This window comes from Ammospiza caudacuta, chromosome 2 (assembly GCF_027887145.1).
Source record: "Ammospiza caudacuta isolate bAmmCau1 chromosome 2, bAmmCau1.pri, whole genome shotgun sequence".
NCBI classification, from domain to species: domain Eukaryota; kingdom Metazoa; phylum Chordata; class Aves; order Passeriformes; family Passerellidae; genus Ammospiza; species Ammospiza caudacuta.
This window is the reverse complement of record NC_080594.1, coordinates 106,776,232-106,804,182: the sequence shown is the minus strand read 5'-3', so window position 1 is coordinate 106,804,182 and position 27,951 is coordinate 106,776,232. Positions and strand designations below refer to the sequence as shown.

Genomic DNA, 27,951 nt, shown 5'->3' with positions numbered 1-27,951 from the left:
GCCTTCCTGCCTGAGTTAGGCTGAACAGGTACTGGGGCAGGAAGGAGTCCCCCCACAGTATCTTTGTCCAGCAGGCAGCACAATAGGCCTATACATTGGTTAGGACATCCTGGCATGATTACAAGCATCAATTGTAAATTAAATTCATAGCCTGTAGATATGAGGAGAACTTATATAAGGTATCCTAAATTTTGATATACTGAGGTAAATTGCATTAGGCTTTTTGAAAATCATTATTTTGAGAAAAAATTCTTTTGTTTTGTTCCATTTTTACAACTACATGCAAAATCGTTACAGTGCATGCTTAACCTTTAAAATGCTTAATAGCAGGAAGGTTCTTGGCACCCAGGCAGACTTTAATCCCAGCAGCCCTTATGATATCACTTAGATACAACAGCATTGACTATTTAGATAAAATTTAGAGGTAGCACACTTCAAAACTAAAATAAAAATAACCAAGCAAGCATGCCAAACAAAAGACTAGCTTTGACTTTAGACAGCAGCAAAACAGAGCAAAGAATGGCTGCAATAAATGAATAAAGCTGCAAGCCTGACACTTACTGTTTTGATGTCTTCATTAATATATGTGTCATTCATTATAAACTGAGGGTACCCAACTTTCGCCATAACTGCTTTTGCCTTTGAAAAAGAAAAAGAAGAAAAAAGGTTTTGACAGATAAAACCACTTCTCAGCATACAGCTTTTTTTCTTTCTTGCTCAGTTTCCACTTGGTATTATTATGCTTTCCTGGAGCCATCCTAACGTAACTTCAAAGCAACCTGCCTACAAGGTAAACTTGGTGCCACAAATGAGCTCGGCATCACAAGGCAGAGGGTCCAGATTCTGCTGTCAGATTATCACAGTGGGTCTGTCACTGCCTGCAGAGCTCTTGCGTACTTACAGCGACGTGTCTGAGTGCAAAACCTTAACAGCTGATTTTCCCTACAGGGTTTTGTGCTAATCAGATGGTCAAATGCCTGTTTGTACACTGTTTTCCAAAGGACAACAGGAAATGGCCTGTTTTGCTATGGCACAGTAGCTGGTACACATCCAACTGCTAAAACAGATTTGATGCACAGATGTGAATCAAGCTTGATCCCAGCAAGTGCAGCCTGGCGTTTCCACTGAGGGCCACTTCCATTTGCACCTGAGGATGGGTCCTGTTCTCAAGGACACTGTACTTTCTGAAAACTACAGGACTGATCTGGGTGTAGTTATCCAGTTTCTCTCCCTTTCTTTGCAGTCTTTGCTCTTTCCCTAATGCCAGTAGAGGTGTTAAAATAAGACACTTCAATTTTCATTAATCCTCTTTCAGTTGTGATTTGGTCCCAGCATTTATGCACAACCTGTGCAAGTAGTCCAGTGTGAAGTAGCTGCAGAGGAGTATTCTCCCTTTGTAAATCATGGTGTGAGTTTATAAACAGCCTTGGTAATGTCCTCACAAAAACATCTGACATCCAGAATCTCTGTGGAAACAAGTTTCCAGAAGAAAAGCAGAGGTACACAAAAAGGTGACATACCAAGAAGTGAAATGTCACAAGTCCATAGGATAAATTACAGCTATGATGGACTAGGTTAGCACAAAACTTTCATTTTTTGTATTTTCATGATGCTGAATATAATTTCTCCATAAGTCTTTGGAATTCCCTCCATTCAAAAAATGCTCCTCTGTGCTCATCAGACTCTGACATCAAAACTCAAATGAATATTGCAAGATATGAAAAACAATAAATGATTTGCCTTTAAACCAAGTACAACCGTACCAATCCTGCATTCTGCTCTCTATGAGCAGGGCCTGGTCTTTTTTAGGGTCCAACAACTTTTATTCCTTTTTTGTTTCAAGGACTGACTGCTTAAGGGAAGATTTCCCTTCCTCTACACAGCCTTTCCCCTTCTCCCACTTCACAGCATCTCAATACAGCAGGGCCTCCTATACAGCAAAACGTAAAACCAAGTGTTCCACAACTTTCAGAAAAAAGGTGACAGAGGATTGCTTCCATTTAACCAAAGTCATCCAGTCTCCTCTTTTATTTTTCAAGAAGAAAAGCCTCTTTTCTTCAAACTCCTTCAATTTCTCAATCTCACTTCCAACCCAAAGTCATAATCCTCCATTTGTGACATCACAATTAATTGTGGTTGAGATAATTAAGATGTCACAAACAGAAGATAACAGCTTCAGGTAGGAAATTAGCAGCAGGAGCAGACAATCTCTTAAGCAAGAAAGATCCCATTGTCATGCAAATTGCCCTAGTAATAAAAAAAGCAATGGAAGAAAAATGCTGAATGGAAAATATGAAATGAGCCAAATTAACTCTCAACAGAATGTTTCCTCACTTTGCCAGAAGGTTCAGCAGTCTTTCATGATATTTTAAAGGCTGTGATGGGGAGGGAGAACAAAAAGCCAGAAAGGGAACACAATTCATCTACAAGTTTGTATGTAATCAAGAGTGTCTAAATTTTTCCTGGTGGTGTTGTTGGGTCCAACTGACTGAACTTTGCAAGGAAACAGAAAATTTCCTTTACCATTTCCCATGTTTCAATACTAGTTAAAACTAGCTTTGGAAAAGGAAAAAGCAAAACCCAACAGTTTTAATTTCTGCTAAGTCAGATATTTAAACAAATCAGGTGGATCTCAAATGTTCTGCATGAGTTCATCATTTGCTTTGTGACTTTCACATTTGATGTTGTGAGATTGAGATTTCTAAGCATGAGAAAAAAATAGTCAGACACTATGGAGATTTTTTTATAAAGTCTATATAAAATCCTAGTAAATAACAGAGTGTGTCTTGAGATTTTGGAAAGCAACCTCAAAAGGTAATGCTGCTTTTAGTACTTTGATGCTTTGTATGTCTAAAGCTGACTGTATTCTGTGAGATAGATAGATAGATAGACAGACAGACAGACAGACAGACAAACAGACAGATAGATGATAGATAGCCAAATAGATATGTAGATAAGGGGGAAATGTTATATTATTGCATTTGTTAAATAAAAGGCATTACCACAATATGTGTGGTTTAGAGATCTGAGCAAGTAAGACAGACAAAGCTGATGCTGACAGTGAAGGATGTTTGGCTCTTGGCTAGAAAAACTTTCCTGTAGCCAAAGTAATACTCATGAGAGAACATAGGAAGCATTCTGAAGTCCTTGGGAATTCCTCTGACTGGGATTCCTCCTAGAAGCTTTGCATCAGGTGCAAACCTTTTCAGCAGAGCGCAGCACAATTTATTTACACAACTGAAAAGTTAGAAAGTATCACATTGAGAGCAGGTTTCTAAATTTGCATGTTGGAAGTTTTGTTTCTGTGCCTATTTTTCTGTTCACTTGTGTAATATTTAACAGCAGTTGGGAGAGTCCTTATTTATATAGCACAAGGAAGTAGAAAACTCTTCTACAGCTTGCTTACTCTTTGATAATGATGTCATTATTTTCCCCTTGATAGGATTAAAAGTAAGTATAAGAGACCAGCCTTCCAGGAGGCAAGCACAGGGAGTCAAATGAAATGTGACAAATGTACAGGAACCAGCCATGTGGTAGTTGCACATGAATCCCCCATAAATCCACCATGCACAACTTTTTATGGTTTAAAGGCTCATTTCACTCCTCTCTCTAATTTGCATTTTAAACAGCCATGTGTGCAGGAAGAAAAGAGGCACTGGGGTGCTTCCCCCAGGCATCATTAAGCACTCAGCTGAGTTGGGCTGCTGGGTAAATTAAGGAAACTATTGCTGCAGGGTGCTTCAGGGTAAGTCATGACAACTCCTTCCTATCCCAGCAGCCAGGGAGAGCAGGCTGTGAGGCAGAGGAGCCAGAGTGAGACTATTCCACCACTCCTTGTGCATGGGAGTTTCCCCACTGACTTCAACACAGCCAGGATTTTACCATCAGTGTCTTTCTGTCACAGGCAGAGCATTGCGAGTCATTTTACTACACAGACAAGATAATAAAGGAGCTTTCACTCTGCTTAACAACCTGCCAAAGTGGGAATGCACACGTGTTTCAGTGCTCCAAAGCAGCCCAGTTCCCAGCCTATTCAAATTCTCACTTGACAACCAAGCAAGTGAGCATCCTGAGAGCCTTTTTGCCTCTCAGAGTATGACTTGGATATTTTATACAACACTAAGTACTGACATATTTTACTTACTGTAAAGAGAAAATAAAACAAAACATATATCTCACAACAAAGTTTTATGAGTCTGACAGAGATCTTCTGTATATTAACTTACTCAATAACTTTGTGAAGATAATTTTTAAGCTTCTAAATATATAAAAAATAATACAATTACAGTTCACTGAAAAATTAGCATGAAATACATTGTGAAAGCTAAAATCATTCATGGCAAAGTAATGTTCCATTTAATTACAAAGATTAATTCAGCCTTTATATATGTGCCCAGTCTTTTCATTTTTCATTGAGAACAGATGATTCAAGAGCCATCTGGTAATACTGCTGCATAAATATCACTGCATCTATCTAGGGTTTACATATGGAAAAAATAGGAAAATAGAGTGGTGGATCTTGGCAAAACACAGGAAAGTTCCATCACAGGGCTAAAGCCAATCCTACAGAGGTCAGTAGGAAATCACTACTGACTTGAGTGAGAGATGGATTGAGCTCACCTTAATGATGCACAGTATTTCCTTTGTGGGAAAGTGAAATATCAGGGATTTTCACATTGACAGCTACAATGGAAAGTGAAGTGGCAACTCAAACATGAACACTTGGCCTGAAATGACAATTTTTAACAGTACTTGATCTGCAGTGAACTGTCTAATGCATACTCAAGAAGACAGATTATCATTATTTATTTTTAAAACTTAACGGTCCTCTTTTTGTTGCATAACTGTCCTCATTTTGTTTTGCCACAATAACAGAAGCTGTGTAGACTTTTCAAGAACTAGTGTTTCATTTAATAACAATCCACATATCACCACTTCACACTGCACCATAACTATCCCCTCTGCATTACAATAATTGTTTTGAATGCTCTAAAATATTTGCTAAAATAATGAAGACAAAACACAGCTATCATTCTATCTTTGTAATAGCTTGAGGCCAAGGTCAAAGAAAAAGTAAAATAAATAATCAAGTGACTTGTGTGAATAATGACACCCATGTACGCATACAATTGCTTTCCGTTAAATACACATTATGGTTCCAAAAGTAGCTGAGTCCATTTAACAAATTTGTGATGCCAAAAAAAAAGTCCTAGTCCTTGTCCTTCTTCCCCACTCCTCTCAGCTCTGTCCATAGCTCTTCTCATGCTGCCTGCGCCCACAGCCTCCAAAGGCTGCCTCAGCTCCTCGACACCCCTCTCTGTGGGACCACCTAACACACCCATAACACAGCAGAAATGTAACCAAGCTTTTCCCCAGCCTGTGATCAGAATAAATCAGAAATTTAACCAAGTTTTTCCCCAGCCACATCACTGAGCTGAATCACTCACTCACCATATGGAGACCCAACAAGTTCTGGAACTTTTAAAAGCCAAGTGCTGGGGACACATGATGTGACAAAGTGGAGACGGGTTATGTGATACAGTAGTTACCTCCTTCTCTGAAAGAGCTTTTGAAACCAAAGCCTCACTCAAAAAACTTACTGACAAGACAATACTATTTAGTACACTTAAAAATACCATACCATACCATACCATACCATACCATACCATACCATACCATACCATACCATACCATACCATACCTTATAATCCTAGGAAACAGAGAGGAAAAGGGATACAGCAATTCCTAAGACAAGTGTTCATTGAGATTATATGTTCAGTATTAACATCTACTATTCAGCAAGACAATATTATTATTAGATACCATAAAGTTTAAAGCATTTAAAAGTTTAGTAGGACTACCATGGACAAAAGAGTCAGAAAAAGCAACAATGTACAACAGTGCTACTCTTTCCTGTTCTAAATCCATTCTGGCTCTCTGGAATACAAAGATTCAGTCATTGGTTCAAGCACTGTGACGAAAGTTTCACTGGAATTAACTTTTCAGTTTAAACTAATCCCACATTAATTTTAGTTTTTTTAAGCAATAGAACTGGACAAAGTCAGAGAAGGTGTGAAATTAGATCTTTATTTCAGTCTTACTTCTATAAACATTCTAATTGACTGTGATATTTTCATAAGCACAACTCCTCAGTTCAATGCAACACTACAATTAATAGACTCAGTCATTTTTTCTCCTTCCACCAGAAACTCATACTGCTGCCAACTTTGCTTTAATTTAGCTGAGGAAAAAAATTCTTTGTCCATTTTATTTTAATTCCATTGTCCACTTGCAACCTCTGTGTGACAATTAGCATGATTCCATTAACTTATACACAGAAGAGACATATATTCTGTCCTTCACAAACAGAATATCATATCTGCAATACCTTTCTTTGTGACACACAGAAAATAATTTCATCTTTGAAGATATAAGTGCACTTATACTGCAGACCAGCACAATTGAGTTCCTGACACAAGATATGTTTAACTGATAACTATTCCTGTCCAAAGTACCTGGGTGAGTTTTAAGGGTCTTTGGATTCTCAGTGGAGCTGGAATTGTGCCCATGGGCCAGAAGAAAGGATGATGCCCAGATATGCAGAATGACTCAGCTGAGGCACCACCAGCAGTGACAGCTCAGCTCCAGTGTGGGGGTTCTGCACTGGATTCCTCCCTGCACACCTGGGGATCACTTGGGGCATGACTGCACCAGGGTGTGTGCAGAGCTGGGAGCTCTTTCAGTGCACTTAAAACAGGCCAGAAACGAATGTGCTGTGCTCTGAAGGCACAGACTATCATTATTATCATGCTGATATAGATGTAGACACAGATATAGATACATGCCCCGCTGTATGTGCTGCTAAGCTGCCTTTGGTAGGACTCATGCAAAGCTAGGCTTGGACTCTTACTTAGCATTGTAAAAAACCATACTCCTCCTGCCTTTATTTTCAGGCAACATTCCATGTTTTCCAATATAGTTAACTCTGAAAATCCAAGAACCAAACACACTCCCCATCTCCAAATTTAAATAAAAATTTAAAAAAAATTTAAAAGCCACCTTTGGTTGGTCTTTGTCACATTGATGAGCTGCAAAAAATTATTATATTCAGTTTTCTATACAAATTCCTTTCTGGAAGTGAAGGAACTCCTTCACTGCTCACCCCCAGAGCACCTCATGAGTTGATTCATACTCCCATTTTCATGTCACCTTTTGCTAGAAACACACTCGCTTTAATCAAAAAAGCTTTTCTGCTGTTTTGTTTTAGCTCAGGGCAAGCAGCAGGCTTAAGAAAACCCACTGTGCTAGCAAAATGAAAGTTCACAGGGACCCAAGAAACCACTGTGTGCTGAGATCTCTGGCACTGGACATTGAGAGGGGCAGGCTCAGAGATCAGGAAAGTGTGAGGAAGCTCTCTCCCATCATAACTGCATCGGATATGATTCACCACAGCATTTCTTCTCCAGTTTTATGCAAAACTCTGAATAACCTGTTCCAGAAAGGGACAACTTCTGACCCTAGTCTCTGCCTGCATCAGTTTACATTCATTTAACATTTTCAAGGTTAAGCAAAGGTTGCTGAGCACTTTTTTTAAAAATAAAGAATAGGATATGAAAAATTCCCTTTTCATTTCTCATTTCACAAGTGAGCTTCAGCCGCAGTCTTGATGCAACTGAGACCAGACATGGTAGAGACCATTTCTAACTTCTCCAACTGAAATAATGACTGAGAACTTAAACACCAGGAGTACTCATGACTTGCATGTTTTATCTCTGAGGAGGAATTCCTTTTGCTTGAACAGGGACCTGACCAGCACTGTACCAGTAAGTGTGTCACTCTCAGTTGTCCATGCCTTGTAATATATGGGGGGAAAGCAGATGTGTACATAATCAAATACATAGGCTGCAGAACTTAGAGAAAAAAAATATTCAGAAAATGCTCTACTCTCTACTCAAGATCAAATTCCTCTCTATTCCAAACCTTTACATATTTTTAGTTTTAAATAAGTTATATCTAGATATTTTCACATTGATGATCCCATATGCAGAAAACTGAGCACAAGACACTTCACAGCTCCCTCACAAATGAGGGTAGCTGAGGAAGCCTTTATTCTTAGTCACAGCATCCTGGCCTCTAAAAGGCCACTAAAGGAAAAAATTCCTGAGTCTGATGAGCTGCTTGTGGCATAGTTCCTTTACAGGTAAACTCCAGCAATGCCAGTACCTGAAGCCATTTAAAATCTCACAACTTTGCTTCAGACTCCAGTGGCTGGTACAAAATCTGAGCAAGCTGAAGTGCTGCTGGCTCACACACCTGGTTCTGTACAGCTCAGTGCCCAGAGTGAGGGTCCATGGTGGGGTCCCAGCCCACAGCCCTGCCCTGCTGAGCTCCTCACCCACTCCCAGCCAGCAGCAGCTCTCCTCAGTGGGCATTTACAGCAGGGGGAGATCACCCCAGCCAGGAAATGCACCTTCATTGCAGAGAGCAAGGCAATGCCAAGCAGATCCCTGAGCACGCCCTTGTAGACTCCTCACACTGAGAACTGCTCTCCTGCACCTCCACATCTGCGACTGCTGAGCTGGGGATGGACTACACTGTCTTTGTAACTGTACCTCTGCAGGAAACAGGTTCACTTGTCCAAACAACAAAGATAGTGAAAGCTAAAGCTGAAACAGCCCGAGACTTCCAGGGGTGGTGGAAGATCTCTTGCTCTTTGGAAGAATCACTCTGTCATTTAGCATAACAATGTTTTCATGTTGTGTTTCTGCCATAAAATCTTCAGATTCACCCTGGTCCCTGAGCATCTGCAGGCGTCTGTCCATCTGTCTTCCTCCTATTTCAAGCATAAGATTTGTCGCAAGTGTTTTGATGTCACACACCCATTCTGGCCTTATGTAGTCATGGCTGAGTCTGAAAAATGACAGCTGTGAGATCAGGGTTAAATACAATTTCCTCTCCCTTCACCTGTTTTCCACTATCTGTTTGCACGGTGCTCAGGTTATTAATGGAACTGACATCCCTGCACAACTGAGTGAGCAGTAGCAGCAGCCAGATAACAAGGGAGAGCTGACAGCAGCAATCTAACCCCAGAGATAAGAGATAAGTAAACATGCCATGGCTATTAGTTTCAGCTCTGGCCAATGGAGAAGAACATCTCCTGTGGTTACTGACCAGGAAGGCCAGGTCTTCCTGTGAAGGTTAAATTAAATTCAGGATGTGATAGATTATTCTTAGAGTTCAAAAATTAAAATTTGTGATGAGAAATAAATATTTGATGTAAAATGGATAAGAAAGAAAAGGGGATGTTAATCTGATAGAAAGTGAAGACCTATTTTTATTCAGAGAAAAGCATGGAACACTTCTACTCTAGAAGAAAGGTACCATTCTCTGTTTCTTCCAGGTGAAAAAATGTTACTCTAAAAATTGGCATTTTCCAAACAGATATCTAAGGAATGGTGTAGAAGTGGCAGCCTCAAAATCCTGACCAAATTCTAAACTAGGTAAACAGCACAAATTTTCAAATCCCTTACATCATGTCTGAGAAGCATCTACTTTCCTTACATTTTCCTACTGAGTTGTCTCCTTCTTTTCATATGTCCATGCACATGGTAGAAGGAGGAATGGGCTGTTCAGCCTCAAAAAGGGATAACTGAGAAGGAGCCTCATCAATGCCTCTGAGTATCTGAATGGAGAGTGTCAGAAGATGGAGCCTTTTGGATGTTCTTCTCAGTGGTGCTAAGCAGCAGGACAAGAGACAGAAACTGATGCACGGGAAGTTCCACCTGAACATGAGGAAGAATTTCTTCAATGTGAAAGTGACCAAATACTGGAACAGATTGCCTGGAGAGGCTGTGGAGTCTCCCTCACTGAAGATGTTCAAGAACCATCTGGGCACAGTCTTGTGCCATGTGCTCTGGGATGGCCCTGCTTGAGCAGGGAGGTTGGACCAGATGACCCCACTGTGGTCCCTTCTAACCTGAGCCATGCTGTGATTCTGTGAAAGATGAGTTAAATCAGGAAGATAAACCCCTAGTGATGCACAAAGGAATTGCAGACATATTAGAAAATAATTAAAATGTGACTCTGCCTTTTCCAAACTTCAACACATTCCAACCTTGTGAGGAGATTTGCTCATTGCTCCCTGCAATGCAACTACTACAGGCAACCAGGTCCTCGAATTTTTTGCACCCAGACAGAGACCTCCCTAATTTCAGAATGCTCACTTCCACAAAGGAGAAGAGTAGCTAAGGTTTAATTGGCACTCAACAAAATACACTCTCCAATTGAGAAATAGCAAGGTTGTTTCAAGAATATCTGAATCAAACTTTCCAGTAGAACCAGTAAATTAGAAAGTCAGCAGTTTCCCCTATAGGCTTTTGAACAGGAATGAAGTGTCTAATTGCAATTAGAGTATTTGGAAATTTCCCCTGCTTTTCTTAGTTCTTCTGAAGTATGTGTAGCAGTTTCTATGACTGCTCTGAAATAGTCTTATACTTTGTGAAGTTCTCTGACACCCTTGAAGCAAAGGTATAAAGTCATCTTAAAGGAACATGTAAAAGGTGTTCAAACCAAAACCAAAGGTGTGTCCAACACCTTTGGTTTTGAAACTCCATCCCTCTCTTTTACCAAGTATTGTTCTATCAGTTTTGTGTAGGCTTTCATTCTAGAAATAGCCATTGGAATCAGAAGTCCTGAGTCTCAGGGCTGGTTCCACTATCATATTTTTGCATTTGTCTTAGGATGGATCCACAGACCCCACAAGACTCAAAAGGCATTTCTAATTTTTGCAGAGCACCCAGTAACCACTTTCAAGACTGGATGATTCGTCATCTTTGTGCAAAGTAGCTTGGCATTAAGTAAGATTAATTTCAGCTCCTGAAGCTGTGATGCCTGGCCCTTTTTGTCTGGGCTTGCCTCAGATCTCAACAAAATGTTATATTTCAGAACTGTATCTAGTGCATGCCTTGGACAGGGTATGTGAAGAAAAGCAGGAGGCTCCTTTCTCCCAGTATGTATTGCTGTGCCAAGACTTTAGCACAAGAGTGAGCACAAAAAGAGAACAGGTGATGATGATTCTCTGGTTTCTGCACTACCATAACACAGGAGAAGGTGACATTTTACAGTCAAGCAAAAAGACATTCTTTTTACCCACAGAGCACAGTGATGCCGTGGCACTCATTGCTTTGGGAAGTTGTGGATGATGAAAATTGTTGTGGGTTCAAAAAGTCAGTAGACAAACTCAGAGGAGGAAAATATGAGTAAATACAGAGACACCACTTCTGGCTCAGGAAGCAAGTGAGCTGCAGTTTGTCAGAGGCCAGGAAAGGACAGTGGGAATGTGTCCCTTTATGCTCGCCCTGTCCTTGAGTTCATCTCTAAACATCTGCTACTGTTTGGCCACTGTCCGAAGCAGAGCCTGGACTCTGCTCTGAGCAGTAAAACTGTCATGGTCATGGTGAAATCACCCAACTGTGAGGAGACAGAGACCAAGGAGAACAGAGAAAGGGGGTTGTGGCTCAGATAAGTGACTGCAGGGCTGGACAGGGCCAGCAAGTTCTGTCTGGAAAAAAAATGGCTTCAGTGGGATAAACCACGGACACCCACCTCCTTTAAAGTACCTATACTTTGTAAAATCAGGGCTTGTACAGATGGCTCTTGATTTCCTAGGGCCCAAATTACACTGTGTTTTCTAGGGAGCTTTGTAGTTCTCTGAAGAAGGAGAACAAGCCCTGTAGGGTAAAAAAGGTACCTAACACTGCCCAAGAGAGCCACCTATAGCTAGGCACGGTCCTGATGTTTTTCTGTGCTCCTCTTGACTCAGTTTTCAGACTCAGAGATGTGGAGAAAACAAATGTTGCATATACAATTTAGAAATAAAGCAAAGCAGCAGGCAAGTTCAGGAGCCAAATGATTGCACAGTGACCTTGAGATTTGTGCTCCATGACTTAAGGAGGTTAATAATGCTACAGAAAAATCTTACTAGAGGAAAAACAAGCTCTTTTTTTGGCTTATAATCCATGCTTTAAAAATAGTACTGCAAAGCAAAAGAACTAGCTTCCAAATGGAAAGTTATTCCTGTGCCATAGCCTAAGAGGATCTTTTACAAGAGACTTGGAGAATTTAAGAAAAACGTCTTTTTTCAAGCCTCCAGTTAAACCCAAGAACAAAGGACATTTTAGGAAGGAAAAATAGTGATTAATAAAATAATGGTTCCTGCCCAGGAGTGGGAATAATTTAATATGTCAGTGATGATCTTCCATTGAATTATCCTTTGAAGAGCAGAAGCAATAAATTACCATTTTAAAGAAGTGAGCCCTCGTCACACAAGTTATGTCAATGGAGTTTCAGTTGAGGGTTCCCTCTTTCCCCTGTGGCCCACCATGCCAAAACACAGATGTCAGTAGCATTCAGCCACCATGGCTGGCTGCATTCTGCACCTTCACTGTAAGGGAAACCAAAGGGTGTCCCTTCTCTCCTCCATCCCTACAGAGGCTTTGACGTGGCCATGGGTAATTCACAGAACATGCCTTTGAAGAGCTTGCCAGAGACACCCTTGGAGCTGCACCCAGCTGAATAATTTCTCTGTTCTGCAAATGAGGGCGAAATGATGAGGGAGACTAAAAGGGCAAGAACAGAAACCTGTTTGGGGTGTTTGTTTGTTTATCAGAGCATTCCACTGAAAATTCAGGGGGTTAACAGACATACTTGAAGCAAATTTGAGATTATAGTCAAATACGGTACAATAAAAAAGGGTTTGAATAGAGCAGAGGAGTAAGGACAGGAGAGAAAACAGCAGCACAGCACAGAGCTGAGCGCTTCTCTCAGAATCCGAGCTCCTTTGGAAGCAGCGTGAGCTCCATCCAGAGAGCCAGGTGAGAACTGCACGTGAAGGCAGAGCCACCTCGACCTCTTAGAAACCTTTTCTGTGAGATTGCCTTTTAGATGGCCTGGTTTAAATTCATCTTTCGATCACAGAAAGAAAGGAATGGAAGGAGGAGAGAGGTAAATTATTAGATGTTATCTCATGATATTGTTTTGTTACAAAAGGAATGTCAAACCTTAACTCCAAACTATACAACAGCTGAAGAGATTATTCTCAGATATCAAGGCTGCAAGACAATTGTTCCCTGTGTCACATGGAGTAGTAGATTTGATCCTTTTAACATCAAATTAGTAGCGTCCCCTCTGAGTAACATAAAACAACAGGACAGACACAAAGAGTCACAGATGGAGTGAATAGATAGAGCTGACAAGCTGCCTAAAGCAAAATTTACCAATAGTCTCTACCAGAGGGTCCTTTGTAAGTCCTTTGGAGGTCGATGGTTCCTTTGATTGCAAAGCGTCAGGCTGACAGCAAGGTTTACAAATTTGGCCTCAGCCAAGCACAAAAGAAAGGAGGGCATCAGTCAGAAAACAGGAAGCAGTGAGTATCTGAATCACAGAGAGGATTTGCAATTAATTCTCTTTCAAACCTGCCATGTCCTTTACATTACAATGTTGTCATCTAAAGATACAATCACCACAAGACTCTCTATGCTCATTGTCCAGACACCAAGATCCCATACTGACCCTCTTCTTTCAGGAAATGAGTAAAAAAATTGTTAATAACCCAAATATGCCTGGAATTAAAGAAAAACTAAAGGAAATGAAACAGATCACATGGAGCGGGCACAGTAAACAAAACCACCATCAGGTTTCTGCAGTTAATTTCTTTTCAGAGCATTTGAACATTTCAAAAATGAAATGTGATTAAAAATACAGAGGATGAGCAAAATAACTGAATCAGTCATTTCCATGTAGGATACAGTTCTGCCATGGAACTTAGGGCAGAACCTGCAATCTGCACTGCTACAAGGGACAATGTGACATTTACTGATGAAAACATAAATGACCAAAGTATCCTTTACCTAACTAATAGCATCCTTTCTTTACTTAATTGATAGAATACAATTAGAACATTTTGGTTGGAAGGAAGAACATCTTGTCCAACAGCCAGACCACCTCAGGGTGACCAGAAGTTAAAGCTCAAGGTTAAGGGCATTGTCCAAATTCTTCTCAAACACAGGTTTGGGCCAACAACCACCTCTCCAGGAAGTCTATTCCAGTGGTTGACCACACACTTGGTAAAAATAAGATTCCTAATGTCCAGTACAACCACTCCTGATAAAGTAGCTTTGAAATGTCCAAACTGGGTGCAGCACTTGCTGTCACTGGACCCCAGGGAGATGAGATCTGCACCTCCCTCTCCACTTCCCCACTTCAGGAAGATGTAGAGGTGGCCCCTCAGCCTCCTTTTCTCCAAACCAGACAGCCCCCAAGCCCCCAGCTCTTTCCCTGCACCCTCTCTCTCCCAATTTATACTTGGTTCCTGGTGTTTCTCCATCCTGGGTGCAGAGTCCAGCATGTGGATGACATTTATTGACAAAGAAATGCAACTTTTACAGATCTCTATATTAGAGTAATAGTGGGGTTTTTTTAACCAACCAATCTCCCTCATAAAATTCATGCTTGTCTGTGCTGCTTTATTAAAGCCTAAGTATTGAAAAAGTAACAGCAGAAAGTGCTAGGCTCATGAGATTTAATTAGAACAGTGTAACAGATTTTGAAGGTTCTGCTGTATTATGAAACTTAGATTTCCCCTGTGAATTATCTGACCCTACATGTAATGAATCTATTTCTTGAATTAAAAACATGCTCATCCAAGAGTTCCAGGACAAACAGAAGATCTATCATTAACAATAAGTAATATTTAATAAACATACACTCCATGCCTGGAAATCTACCAAATGTCTCTCTAGGCTCTTTCCTTCCAGCAAGCAGCTATTTCTGAACTTAAACTTGTAGACATAAGTCGTATCACGTAATTGTTGCTGCAGTATCTAAGGCATTACATAACACTCGTGTCTTACAAGTTTGACTTTGTTCCTATGTCAGCAAGCTATGAAATGGTTTTTCAGTTCAGTGAGAATGATTTTGAACCATTGGCTATACATTTCATAGTACTATGGCTTGTAGTATTATTTTTGTTGTACTTATGGAATTTAGTTTGTTATGCATTTTTCAGCCCAGACTCACCCTCCTAAATTCAGAACCTCCAATGACATGTCTAAATTGGGAGCAAAGTGCCATGTGCTTCCAAAATCTGTCAACAGAGGGAAACAGCCATCTCTACCTACCAGAGATCTAGCCTACCTTCTGATGAATATCCTCCTTAAAATGGGAAAGGGAGAGCTTTTTTTAGGAGTTCATTGGGTTTTGGCAATGTTTGTATTATTTCCCTGCTGAAAGGTAGGTAGCAAATTTTGAACACAGTACCTAAGCATGTTGTTATATAGAAATATCTTTATTAAGGAAATCATTACAAAATAATCCTGCTCTTATTTTGCATCAATTTTAACAAATATCTAAATTACAGATTATTATATTTCTAATGGTACTTCTAGCAAAAACAAAAAAGTGTAACAGACAGGAAGAAGTAATAACTGCAGCCCATTTACCACCAGGTTAGCAGGAAAAAATGTCATTTCACTATTGTTCTCTTGTTATTGAGTTTATTGGTGCATTTATGCAGCTCTATTTCATTTGCACATATATGAATAGCACTGCTTTATAAAATGTAAATGGACTGCACATGGAATTTAAATCTTTCCAATGATAAAATTCCTCAACAGCCTTTTCATTAGAATTACTAAAAATTTTGAAGTCCGTGTTTGCTTTTAAATTAAAACACTGCTATTTTTATTCAAGTACAGAGAGCAGGAACAGTTCAGCTGCACTTGCCTGTCAGTTTATTCAAAGAGGGTGCTTACTAATTCACTGATATCCCATTGCCTCGGTAAATAAGGACACAGACCTACACAACACCCTCCACTTGTCTTTTTATACACCCCCTCCAATTGCTGCTCTAGGGGCAGGGCTCTGCATCTGGACAATCTTCTTTTCCACTCGTCACATGTTGCAAATGTGGAAACAAGGTGAAAAGGAGGTTTGGAGTACATCCTCCAGCCTTCACCTTTGCCTCCTGCATTTTATTGTGACTTTATCTGAAATCAATCAGGACCACTAATGCCATCCTTGATTATAACACTTCATAACTGGCATTATTCTGCCAGGAAATGGATGTTCAGCTGGGATCACCATTATGCTCTCAAAAGACAGCTCTCAAGTTAGACCTCCCTCCACAGCATAGGAAAAACTGTGAAACCTGAATTATTCTCATATCCCCTTCTAGGCTAGATCCTCCCTCTTCACAGCAAATACTCTTGGCTGTCACAGGTGTTTCAGGCACTGTTTTCTGTCTGTAGATTGCTGTGTCCGTGGGATTCCAGTCAAGGTGAAGACTTTGTCAAGAAAAGCCAATTCTGAAATAAGCTCATAGTCTACATCAGCCAGAGCCAGATAGGGAAAGGTGGATGCAAGGAAAGAAGAACAAGGTAACAAAAATAACTTCAGCAGAGAAGCAGGAGCTCAGATGGCTCCATATCCAGAAAAACAAAGGTGTCCCTTCACAAAGAAAATGATCAGTAACTGGAACTGCAAATACAGTGCATGGCATACTGTTATCACTCAAGTCAAATCTTTATCATAGCAGGATTTTATTTATACAACATTTATATTTATTACCTTCTTATGAGCTTTTCTTTTTGTTTCAGAGTCCATCCAGTCGTTCTCCTTTTCTAACATGTCAATAAAAGCCCAGCGAATTCCTTCAGTCAATTCCTCCATCTGCAAAATATTTAGTAAATCCCTCCCCAGTAAAATATATCAAGGCAGAATAATTGTAACGAAAGTTTTGGTGTGTATAGGAGTGATAGATTTGTTCAGACTACAAATAATTGCAAATCAGATGGTATCTGCTCTCCTTTCTTGAAGGCTAATTTCTGATTTCTCCAGTAGTAACACGCTTCTTCTGAAGGCAAGTTTTTTCCATCTTCTTTCCCTTCTGGCATCACACACCCTGTTCATTGCTGATCATTTCATGTCATATTTGTGAGAATACCCATCTTGAGATGATAAAAAACACTGAGAGATTTGCAGTCCTTTGGGGAGATTTCTGTGCCTTAGGTTCTAGATCACTGGCCCATGCAGAAGGAGTCAGCTGAAAGGCATTTGCACAAAAAAAGCCTTTTCTGCAGAATGCCTGTGGCCTGGTTTGGTTTATGTGAGACTGAGACACGCCTTATTAATACTGGCAAAGAACTGAATTTGGGCTAACAGCATCATGATCCAAATACAAAGCAGTATCCAAATATTTAGCCTGTATTTAGCTGCATTTGTGAAGCATTGCTACCCTTTACTTACAGCAGGGAGGGAGACCCTGGCTCACACCACTGAGCAGCCTTAGCTGCTTCTGTGGTCCTGGACCATAAATGACAGCTTGGATCTGGGCAAAACTGGGAAAGCCCACAACGACTTCACCTCAGCTGCTTCTTCAGACACCCCTGCAAAGCCAAGACCGCATCTCAAGCAAGTAAATAATAATAATAATAATAGGACTGGTCAGTGAGCATGCACACTAAGAAAACCCTGAAATGACAAAACCCAAGAAATATAATGGCTAAGATATGCATTATATGAGTCTAAAGAGCTCTCATTCCTATGGATCTGTCTGGCAGCCCGGAAGTGTATGCAACCTGCTGTCTATTTATGTCAGCAGATGAACCCCACAACAAATAGCCCTGGGAATGCTGTGAGAGTGAGGCAATGAGAGGGATCCAGCCACTGCCTGAGTCCTTTAGCACAAACCAGAGTTGAGACAGCACAAGACATGACAGATACCCATTAGATGAAGACTTATTGGAACTTTGTGTTATCAGTTATGTTACATTTGAAAATAATGAAAATGTCAAGCAGCAGAGATTTGTATAATCTTATTCTATAAATCTAATAGATCTGAAATGTCATTAAAAGCAGGGACTAAACCCTCAAAAGTAACATTTCTTTTAGCTAAATTGTCATTAATGTATCAGACAAACATTTTAATGTGGAACTGTCCTTTATTTGTGGTGAAGTGAGAAAAAATGTAGCAAAGTTCCTTGGATTATTCATTTTTTCCCTACCCTTTTCAAAAAACATTTTCTCATTTTTAGAGGCAATATATGGGTCAATGAGAGCAGGTCTAGCATTAACTATGACTAAAGAGTAAACATTCACAGTAAACTGCATCCCAGGAAATAGGGTAACTTAAAGATATTGATGACAGAGCACTGACTCAATTAACTTTGTTCACTAATGAGGTGAACTCCCTGTATTTGGAGGTTACAAGTTCAAACTCAAGCTCTACAGCTGGGCCCTGGTGTATACTTAAGCTTTCTGCAGCAGCTGTAGCTGCAGGGGGCAGGGGCAGAAACCTATTCCTGCTATCAAAGTTATTACTGAAACTGCTCAGGCGTAACTGTAAAAAACACTGCAGGCACTCTGAGTTAGAAGCAGTGCTATATTTAGACACAAATAATGTCTTTCTTGATAAAAGAAGTATCTAAGGTATGAAACATCAATCACAAAACACGGGGGGGGGGGGGTGGGGGGGGTGGGGGGAAGAATCCATATTATCCGTAAGTCAGGATTTGCTTATCATAGACAGATATATGCCATAAGCCAGAAAAAAAAAAAAAAAAAAGAAAAAAACCTGTACAAATAAGAGTGCTTTACTCACATGCATTCTTACTGCTTAAGAAAGAGAAATAGAACTAAAAACCACTGAAATGAAAATGATAACACCACAAATTATTAACTTGAAAAGTACACTTCGAAATGAAATGCAACGAATTTCATCCGTATGTAATTTTATCTCCATGGGTTTTTCATTTTAAGACTGAATGTTGTGACCTACACTATGAATTTTATATGCATTTCTCACTATTGGTGCTACTGCAAATTCAGACTTCATAATTTTCCAAAGCTTTGGTCTAAAAGGAATGTGCATACTAAGAAACATTCTAATTAACTTGCATTTCAAGAGAAACTCTGCTCTATCTGCTTCTCATAATTTTTCCTCACACATGCAAATATGAAAAGTGTCCATCCCCTCCATATAGTGTACATTTCTTATACTCCTACTCTTCCCACTTATCTGTGCAGGAGTACATACTGCATATGCCTGGCATATTTTTGCCACAAAATGGCCAAATAGCACATTACAAACTGGATGTTTTTCCAAGGAGATGGAAAAACTGGATCTCAGAGAGGAAAGTCCAGCTGAAGGCAAATATGAAAAGAAATGCAGAACCTGAGAGGGAAACAGATGACAAAGATGTGGACAAGTCAAATAAGCATGTGCTTTCTAAAATGGGATCCTTCCCTGTGAAAGCAGTCCAAGGGGATAAAGTCAAAGGGGAAAACTCAGGCTACTGAGCCAGGGCAGTGCAGGGCTTCCACAGAGCTGCTGCTCCCAGCACAGGGTCCCATCTCATGTCTCCTCAATGGCTGTGCCTCTCCTGCATGGAGAGCTAAGTTCATGACTAAATCAGTCAATTTAAAACTGATTACTGGTGGAAAATCAATGGCTGTAAAAGCAGATATTGGAAAACTTTATAAGAAAAGCATGGACTGAAAATAAGTCATAAATTATTGTGAAGGGTAATTAATTATTTGAATATTGAAAATTTTAGAATGAGGATGAACATTTCTCTAGACTCAAAGGTATGGAAGAATATTTCCTTCCACTGTACAGCAGGAAAAATTTGAATCCCAGATATAAACTCTCACTATGTGACTCAGCTTCCCTTAATTTGGGCCAGATACCAGTCACATGCTTTTTGCTCAGATTACACAGACTGCTACTGTGTAGCAGTCACAGTTTTCAAAAAGCAATCCTAAAGCAGAGAAATCTTGACCAATTTTTTGATTAGTCAGTGAAAACTTTACCATAATAAATTATATTAGCAATACCAAACTATTTCTCATCAATACCACTCACTCTGGTCCTGCACAGCTGGGCTGTCATTATTTACATAAACTAACAGTGTTCAAACTGTTTTTGAACTGACTGCTTATTTGTCTGTAAGACTGCAGATGGAAAGAAGGGGCAGTGCCCAGGTGGGCAGAAAGTTAACACTTCAAATTAATTCCATTTTCTCATAGTGTTTTTAAATTAAATAAAAACATTTTCAAAAATCTTATATCTTTTAAAACTTTGTTCTAACATCAGAGGCAATTTGTAAGGATGAAACCACTAACTGAAAATTTGCAGACAGAGACTGCAGAGGACTCACCATCTCTTTCTTGTCTTCTTTAAAATGGGCTTTCACAAACATCTTACCCACAACGTAGGGGAGGGCATTTTCTACAAGGTCCACACATTTATCCCACTGGGGCAGCAAAGTTGTAGTCCCATGGATCACCTGTTGACAGAGGCAAGTATTAGGCCATAATATCATGCTGTTTAAGAAGAATCTACACGGGGTACACACCAAAGCATATTTGTCAAAAAGCCACCAAAAGGAAAAACAATGATACTCTACAGTCATTCTTATTTTCATCCAATGCTATGACAAATATTTTGAACACCACAAAATACCTGTAAGATTTTAAACTTCAGAACAGTACAATGGTAGCAGTGATCTAGAGGGACTAGGCTTTGAGAATTAGTGCTTACTTTGGACTAATCTTGGTATTCTTTCTGTGTGAGAGACAATTTCCTCTAGAAAAACCCTGCTGTGAGATATCTTCTGAAAACGTTTCCCTCTCCTCTGACAAGGTGAGAAGCCTAGGAAGATTGTCCTCATCAAAATTGGGTTAGTCCTTATGAAACAGCTCCTGCAGAGCCCTCCATCGCCAAGAACTAATGACATCTAACACAGATGGGTACAGGTTCACATCTTCTTGTCATTTACCTGTCCAACTACTTTTACGGCAGTTTGTGTAAAATAGTAAAATTACTTTCAGTTCCTTTCCCAAATGGAGCATTTTCAGGAGAAAAGAGGTTTAAATCTTCAAGAACACTTAATATGTTTGTCTCCCCCCAAAAAAATTTAAAAATCACTCTATGTTGCAGCAGAAAGAGATTGGTAGAACAACTTGCATGCTTTACTAAAGGAATGGTATTAAATCCATACTTTCAGGCTCTGATGATGTCACCATAAATGAGCTTCAAAAGAAACAGTCAAGAATGGTCAACACAACAAAGAACAAGGTAAAACAGAACTCAAGAACATTTGCTGCCTTGGTTTCTGTTTCTCCCAGGAGCAATCTTATTACTGTGGCTGCTTACCTAGCTAACATTACATTACTTCTTAAGCTTTTCCACTGAGAAGAAGCACAATTCCAGTCTGGCAGCCAACACCTGACAGCAGTGTAAGGGCAGACTATAGTCAGCATCAGACCAGAGCAAGTGGGATAGAGATTCTGGCCTCTCACAGATTATAAAAGACTTTTAAGCACCAATTTTGCAGTTTCTGAGCCCTTTCTTTTTTCCCATTATTCTCCTCCTTTGAGCACAAGATTAAATGTCCAGCAAAATTAAGGGTTTGGATTTGTCTTTTTCCAATAGGAAAATATTTCATTGAGCAGCTTAACCCTCAGCTATTGAAGGTGAGATATTTTGGTAGTTCAAAGATTGATTTTCCCTATCATATTGTCTGTAATTAGGCATCATCAATGACTCACACTTAAATACAGCAGTGAATTGCATTTCCAAGTGCTTTTTATTAATACTCTATATGCAGTAATAGATTTTCGATGGCAAAGAGTACATTGCTTCTAAAAAGAACCCCTATTAGTCAAACCAATAAAAAATAAGGTGTTTTTTTCTAAACAAAGCCAAATTTGACAATTAACTCCTTTTCCAAATTCTTCAACCTTTATACATAACACAACGAAACACTCAAAAAAAGATAAGAACAAAAGAGGAGAAAAATTTCTCTCTAGGGTCAGAGTAAACCTGCGATGGAGCTTTTTCCTGGTACAGGGGAAAGAAGGGAACTATGGTATTAGTCATCAGAGCTTGAAATTCCTTCCAAAAGCTGTGAGTATGCATCAGCCATAGAAATAGTCAGGAGACAGAGCTGACTTTTAGACTGTGGCATACTATTATTACAACATAATAATTATCATTATTTTGAGGGAGGCTTGACTGTAAGGAGGATGTAAAGGCAGCACAGGCTGTGAGACCAATAAAAATAGAGCTGAGAAGAATAGATTATATCCCACAGCTGGTTTATTGATATTTATGTCACAACAGCCAACAGGAACTCCCTCAAATGGTCCTCCTAATATTAATGTACCACTCTAAAACACAGTACTTCAGGTAGTAACAGTGGCTATAAATAGCGGGTTTCAAGCCCTCCCAGCCAATTCAGAGCTTCATGACACAATTAACCAACCTCTTCCCCAGGTGCCATTGCACATTTACAAGGCCTCAAAGTGCCACTGCAGAGGAGCTGCTGATAGTTGCTGGTGTGGGTACTCAAAGCACTTTCTCTAGAGTCAGCAGGTTTGTTCTATTTCTAAACCTGAAGTTTTTTTAAAGTCTCATCATGCATTTTTCTTTCTCCTTGCAAAGATTTTAAGGCCCTGGTGCCAAGATCTCTACACATAAGGTATAAAAGCCACCAACAGAAAGTGAGAAACTGGAGAAAAAAAAAGTCTGCTTATGATGGTTGAGGCTAACTGAATTAATGAAACAATGAATGTATAAAATACATCCTTTTCTTAATGGTCACTGATTTATCTCATGGCCATATCTTTTTAGTAGTAATTCAATGTTTTATTCTCTTACCTGACAGAGGGGTTGGTCGTTCTTTTTTATGATCCTAAAGTGCCACTAGTTCTCCATCCTCTGACTAGACAAATCTTACTCAACAATAGACTAGTGCAATGCCTTGGACTCCATTCCTCATGTCCTTTCTATTGACCTGTGAAATCTACACCCATTTACATGGCCAGAATTGTTTAACTTATTCATCAGTGACTTGCAGGAAGGGGCAGAGGCCTCCTCAGTGAGCTCCCTGCAGACCCAGAGCTGGCAGGAGTGGCCAATACCCCCAGAGCTGGGCAGCCCTTCAGAAGGGCCTGACAGGCTGGAGAGAGGGGCAGAGGAATGGTCTGGGATTCAGACAAGGCAAATGCAGGGCCCTGCACTGGGGAAGGACCAGCCCAGGCAGCAGCACAGGCTGGGGGTGCCCTGCTGGAAAGCAGCTCTGCAGAGAAGGGCCTGGGGTCCCATGGACAATGAGCTGTCCATGAGCCAGCAGTGCCCTGGGGCCGAGAGGGCCGATGGATCCTGGGGTGCATTAGGGACAGCAGGGCAGGGAGGTGATCCTGCCCCTCCACCCAGCCCAGTGAGGCCTGTCTGCAGGGCTGGGTCCAGCTCTGGGCTCCTCAGCACAAGACAGAGATTTCTGGAGCAGGTCCAGTGAAGGGAAACAAGGATGAAGAGACTGGAACATCTCTTTTATGAGGAAAGTCTGAGGGAGCTGGGCCTGCTCAGCCTTGAGAAGAGACAACTGAGGGAAGCCCATCACTGTTTAAAAGTATCTGCAGGGGAGCTGCCAAGAGGATGGAGCCTTTTGGAGGCTCTTTTCTGTGATGCTGAGCAATAGGACCAGAGGCAGAAATTGATGCACAGGAAGTTCCACCTGAACATGAGGAAGAATTTCCTCCTTCTGCAGGGAACAAGCACTGGCACAGATTGCCCAGAGAGAGTTTGGAATCTCCTTCACTGGAGATATTCAAGAACCACCTGGGTACAATCCTGTGTCTTGTGCTCTGGGATGGCCCTGCTTGAGCAGGGAGGGAGGTTGGACCAGATGACCCCACTCTGGTCCCTTCCAATCTGACCCATTCTGTAATTCTATGACAGCCTTGATGAGATTATTAATAAGCACTGAATCACTTTGAATTCGATTTCTCTCTAAGTTTCTATGTCCCAGAGATGTGATAGCAGCCAGTTACCATATTAAAATGCACAGTACCCAAAGCTTAATGTTTTCTTTCAGGATTTTTTCTGCCATTATATAACTCAATGTAACTCAGTATTATGCTACAGACTGGCTGATAGCCAGCATCAATGTATTTTTCCTGACTAGCAAGAAATGTCCCAGGAGGGAACACCTACAAACTTGTCACTGTGGTTCTGACAGCCAATTTCTCATATTTTACATTAAGAAAATAGCATCTTTAACAAGACTATTTTGAATATGATCTCAGAAGTACAAGAGGCTGCCTTTCCTATGTAGTTTCCATCAAGATATTGGAGATTATTGCTAGGTATGTGATCAACTCAGAACTATTCCAGTATTCCTCAAAGCAAAACAGTATAGATTATTTAGTCACCTGCACGGCTCACCAGGGAGGACAGAACACCCACACCTCCTGCACCATGCCAGCCACCTGTTGTCCGCCAATTTTCATAATGGCAAACAATGTTCAGCATCCAAAGAAGCTGAGACACAAGACCAAGCACCATTCAGTTTCAGTTTCATCCTTGGTTTACTTAAGGAGCCCTCACACTGCCCACACAATTACCAAGGTGGATTTCTATTCAGGGTTCACTGAATCAAATGTATGTGTTTTACTTAGATGCCCATATTACTGAACAGATAATTGGTTCTGCTCTCACAGCTTCTGGCACTTTTCTGGTTCTTCTGCAACCCCAAGCTGGAAGGCACCTGATCATTTTCTCTGTGGAAATGACTGGGTATCCTTGTGCTTGAGCTCCTGTAATGGCATTAGAGCATGGGAGAGTGCTGAGAAAGCTTTAAAAAAGTAAAATCCTAGACTTCTGGTTTAGTACAGCTGTATTCACAAATGGGCAAACAGTAGTTTTCAAAAAGTATAGATTTTGGTCAAAAGGGTTTGGCCTGAATGTCACAGCCCACATAACCTAATTCAAGTTTCTGCCAAGGAAGACTAAGTTTTTTAAAGGGGAGGTTTCAAAACCTCTCTAACATCATCTAAAAGACTTTTTTTGTTTTAGTGTCATGTAAGTGTCTTAGTGTCAAACACAAAAAATATGTTTATCAATTGCTTTAGAGGGTGTCTTCAAAAATAAAAAAGTTTATTCAAGAAATATATCCAGCATGGAAAACATTTTTTGTTTTGCAAAGGTATAGGCAACTATAAGGGAAACCAACAGTGTCAGCACTAGGACCCTGGTAAATGCTATGAAAGCATAACTTACCCGAGAAAATTCCAGCCACCGATACTGAAAGCGTCTACTGAGGTTAAATAACCTTGAATAAACCATCCTCCATACCAGGTAATTGGCAAGAGTCCTGTTAAATCAGGAATATTTTTTATCAGATATGTAAACACATATGATGTACCACAAAGCACTTACAGATATATTTCCCCAAACATTTTACCCCAATGGTGGAAACTTCACCTTAAAAATTAATGAGTGATGGCCAAATTGATAAATCCCAATTACATGGAAGAATCTGTATGATTGCAGCCAGTTAATATATAATTGCCCCATAATAACCATCTGCTAGGGATAATTTATAACAGGTCCATCACATAGTATGTAATTTTTAGGTAATGTTTTATTTCAAAAGGCAGCTTTGATTTTCCTTAGAAGTGGCAAGAACTGTGTTATAATAACAGTTGCATCAGAGTTCTATCCAGAGATTAACTGTTTTTTCTTTTGTAGATCAAAGTGAATGTTATCTCCCCTCATTATTAGGGCACATAAATGGTAACAGAACAGATAACAGTCCATCCCATATACACTCTCATTATCTCATATTTGTATCTTTCATTAGAAGTTATCAATATGCTTTGAAAACTTCTACTATTCACAAAGTTATTAAAGTATTACCATTCCTGTTTTGTCAGATGGATAATTGAAATACCAAAAAAGAGAAGTATCAGTAACAAAAATCTTCTGAGAATTGAGGCTGAGAGATCAAGGAAGAGCTTGTTTAAAATTCCCAGGAGATCTGGCATCCATGCCCCTTTTCTAAAACTTTGGGCACCTGACTGGAGGATTTATGCATCCTAGATTGATATCTCTCCATGTTCAGCAGTGGCTGTATGAGCTAAAGGTGCATTCTGAAATACACAATTCAACCTCAAACAGTCTCAAAACAAGTCCAATAATGGCCTACACTTACTATTCTCACCTTCTTTTATACATGACATATTTTTCAAGGACAGTCATTGCTTCAAAGGCAGGATATTCAAATGTTATTTGTTCCCCACTGGGATATACATAACATTTTTGACAGGCCATAGACTTCTCTGTGAATAGAAAAATGGCTCCTATGCGACCAAGGGTGCTATTATGGGCTGTCTGAACAACTCCCCCATCTCTAAAATCCCATTTCTGCAATCTCCCATTGCCATAGGTGCGGGGCAATGCAGCTGTTGCTGCAGTGTCACTCCATTAGAGACACATGACTCAGAGACACTTCCCAAGCAGCTCCCTTCTCTGAATCAGAACAGCTTGGGAACACACTTTGTGGGCATGCTGTCTTGACAGCAGCGTTTGCTTGAGACATAACTTTGGTTTTGCCTCTACCCAGGCTCCAGTCCACCCATACAAAGCCTTCAGCTCAAGATGTGTTGCTGCATCTCTCACACTGGGTATATTCCCTCTTTTAGTACACAGATATATTCTATAGTGCACCTAAATGCCCATAATAATTGTAAAACATATCTGAAAAAGATTTTTTAGCATGTGACATGTACATTTATAAGATGGTACAAGTCACAAAAGCCAAAATAGTGAGCTCTGTTTAGATAATCACACCATTTTAGGATCATTAAAAATTCATTTCAACCTAAGAAATGCCACAAAGTTCAGACTTTTCCCTTTAAAAGTTTCTGACAATGTGGAATTTTCTCACTCAATGACAAGTGAAGCACCCTAGGCTCTCATTGTTTTGGTAAATTACTCAAACTCCAGAAACCTCACAACAATCTGCCTCAGATATTTCAGCAGAGCTGAAGAATACCCAGCTGTATCAACTTCTGCAGCATTTATACAAATCTCACAGATTAAAAGGTTAAAGATCTGCTTCCAGTCAAAAGCCTTGGGTAAAATCCTTAGCTAAATAAATCAATATCATGCATCAATTATGTATTACAATTTGATACTAACTCACAAAACCAAAATCAATTCTGTCTTCTGTGTACTTGTTTTCACACAGCAATGTTTGTCCTTACATTTGAGTTGGGGAACTTCTCTCAAAATGGCAATGAATGAAAGACTGAAATTCATAAAAGGGATCTCAAAAGGTGACTTATTGAAAGGCAGTAATATCAACAAGGATTCAGAAATGTTTGTGTCAGGTATAAGTAATGAAGGTGGATGACAGTTGCAGGAAATGTAATTAATTGGTGATTGCTTTAATTTGGGAAGGAAAAGGCTGACACATGCTAAAACCAATTATTACTGTCTGATGAGACAGTAATAATTCCAGATTGTAACCACAACAGAATCCACAATGCATTAAACAACAGGGAGGTTCCATTTGAATGCTTATGGATCAGGGGTGGGAAACAGGTGGAAAGGTTGAGGGGGTTTGTTGTGATGTGTTTGAAGCCCAGTGTGATTTAGTTTGTTTTTTAAAACAAAATAAAATATTAATTTATCTGAATTTATTTACCTATTTGGGGAATGAATATTTTACATTTTGGGCTAACTATGCAAACTTCAAATAATTTCATTATCTTCAGTTGGCTTGAAAACTGACACTTTTTGCTGATAAAGTTGCTACAGTGCAGATCTTGGGGTGATTTTCATCCCAGTTTCACAAATAAGTTCACTGAGGCTCAGAGAAGTTAATCTCTACACATCAAGCAAAACTCAGTACCCAATAAAACATAAAAATCCTCTCTGTTCTTTCAATGAGACCAGACTATTTGTTGTTGTAACCCTTCAGAAGAGTACACTCTATTTTAACTTCCTGCTAAATGCCTGTTGCAGAAAGTGTAGGCTCAGTTTTAACCAGTATGACCCTTATTATGACACACACTCCCAAAGGAAGTGGTAGAGAGATTATTTGC

General features: G+C 39.9%; 1 protein-coding gene across 1 annotated transcript in view; it reads right to left on the bottom strand.

Moving 5' to 3' along the window:
• The window catches only part of PHEX (phosphate regulating endopeptidase X-linked), a 94,852-nt gene that overhangs the window by 33,237 nt on the left and 33,664 nt on the right, over positions 1-27,951 (bottom strand). Inside the window, exons 10-13 of the mRNA XM_058825515.1 lie at positions 25,121-25,214; positions 20,214-20,342; positions 16,624-16,725; positions 562-639 (exon numbers count right to left, since the gene is read on the bottom strand). Of these exons, the coding sequence (XP_058681498.1) occupies positions 562-639; positions 16,624-16,725; positions 20,214-20,342; positions 25,121-25,214 (403 nt within the window). The remainder of the gene's footprint in view (positions 1-561; positions 640-16,623; positions 16,726-20,213; positions 20,343-25,120; positions 25,215-27,951) is intronic.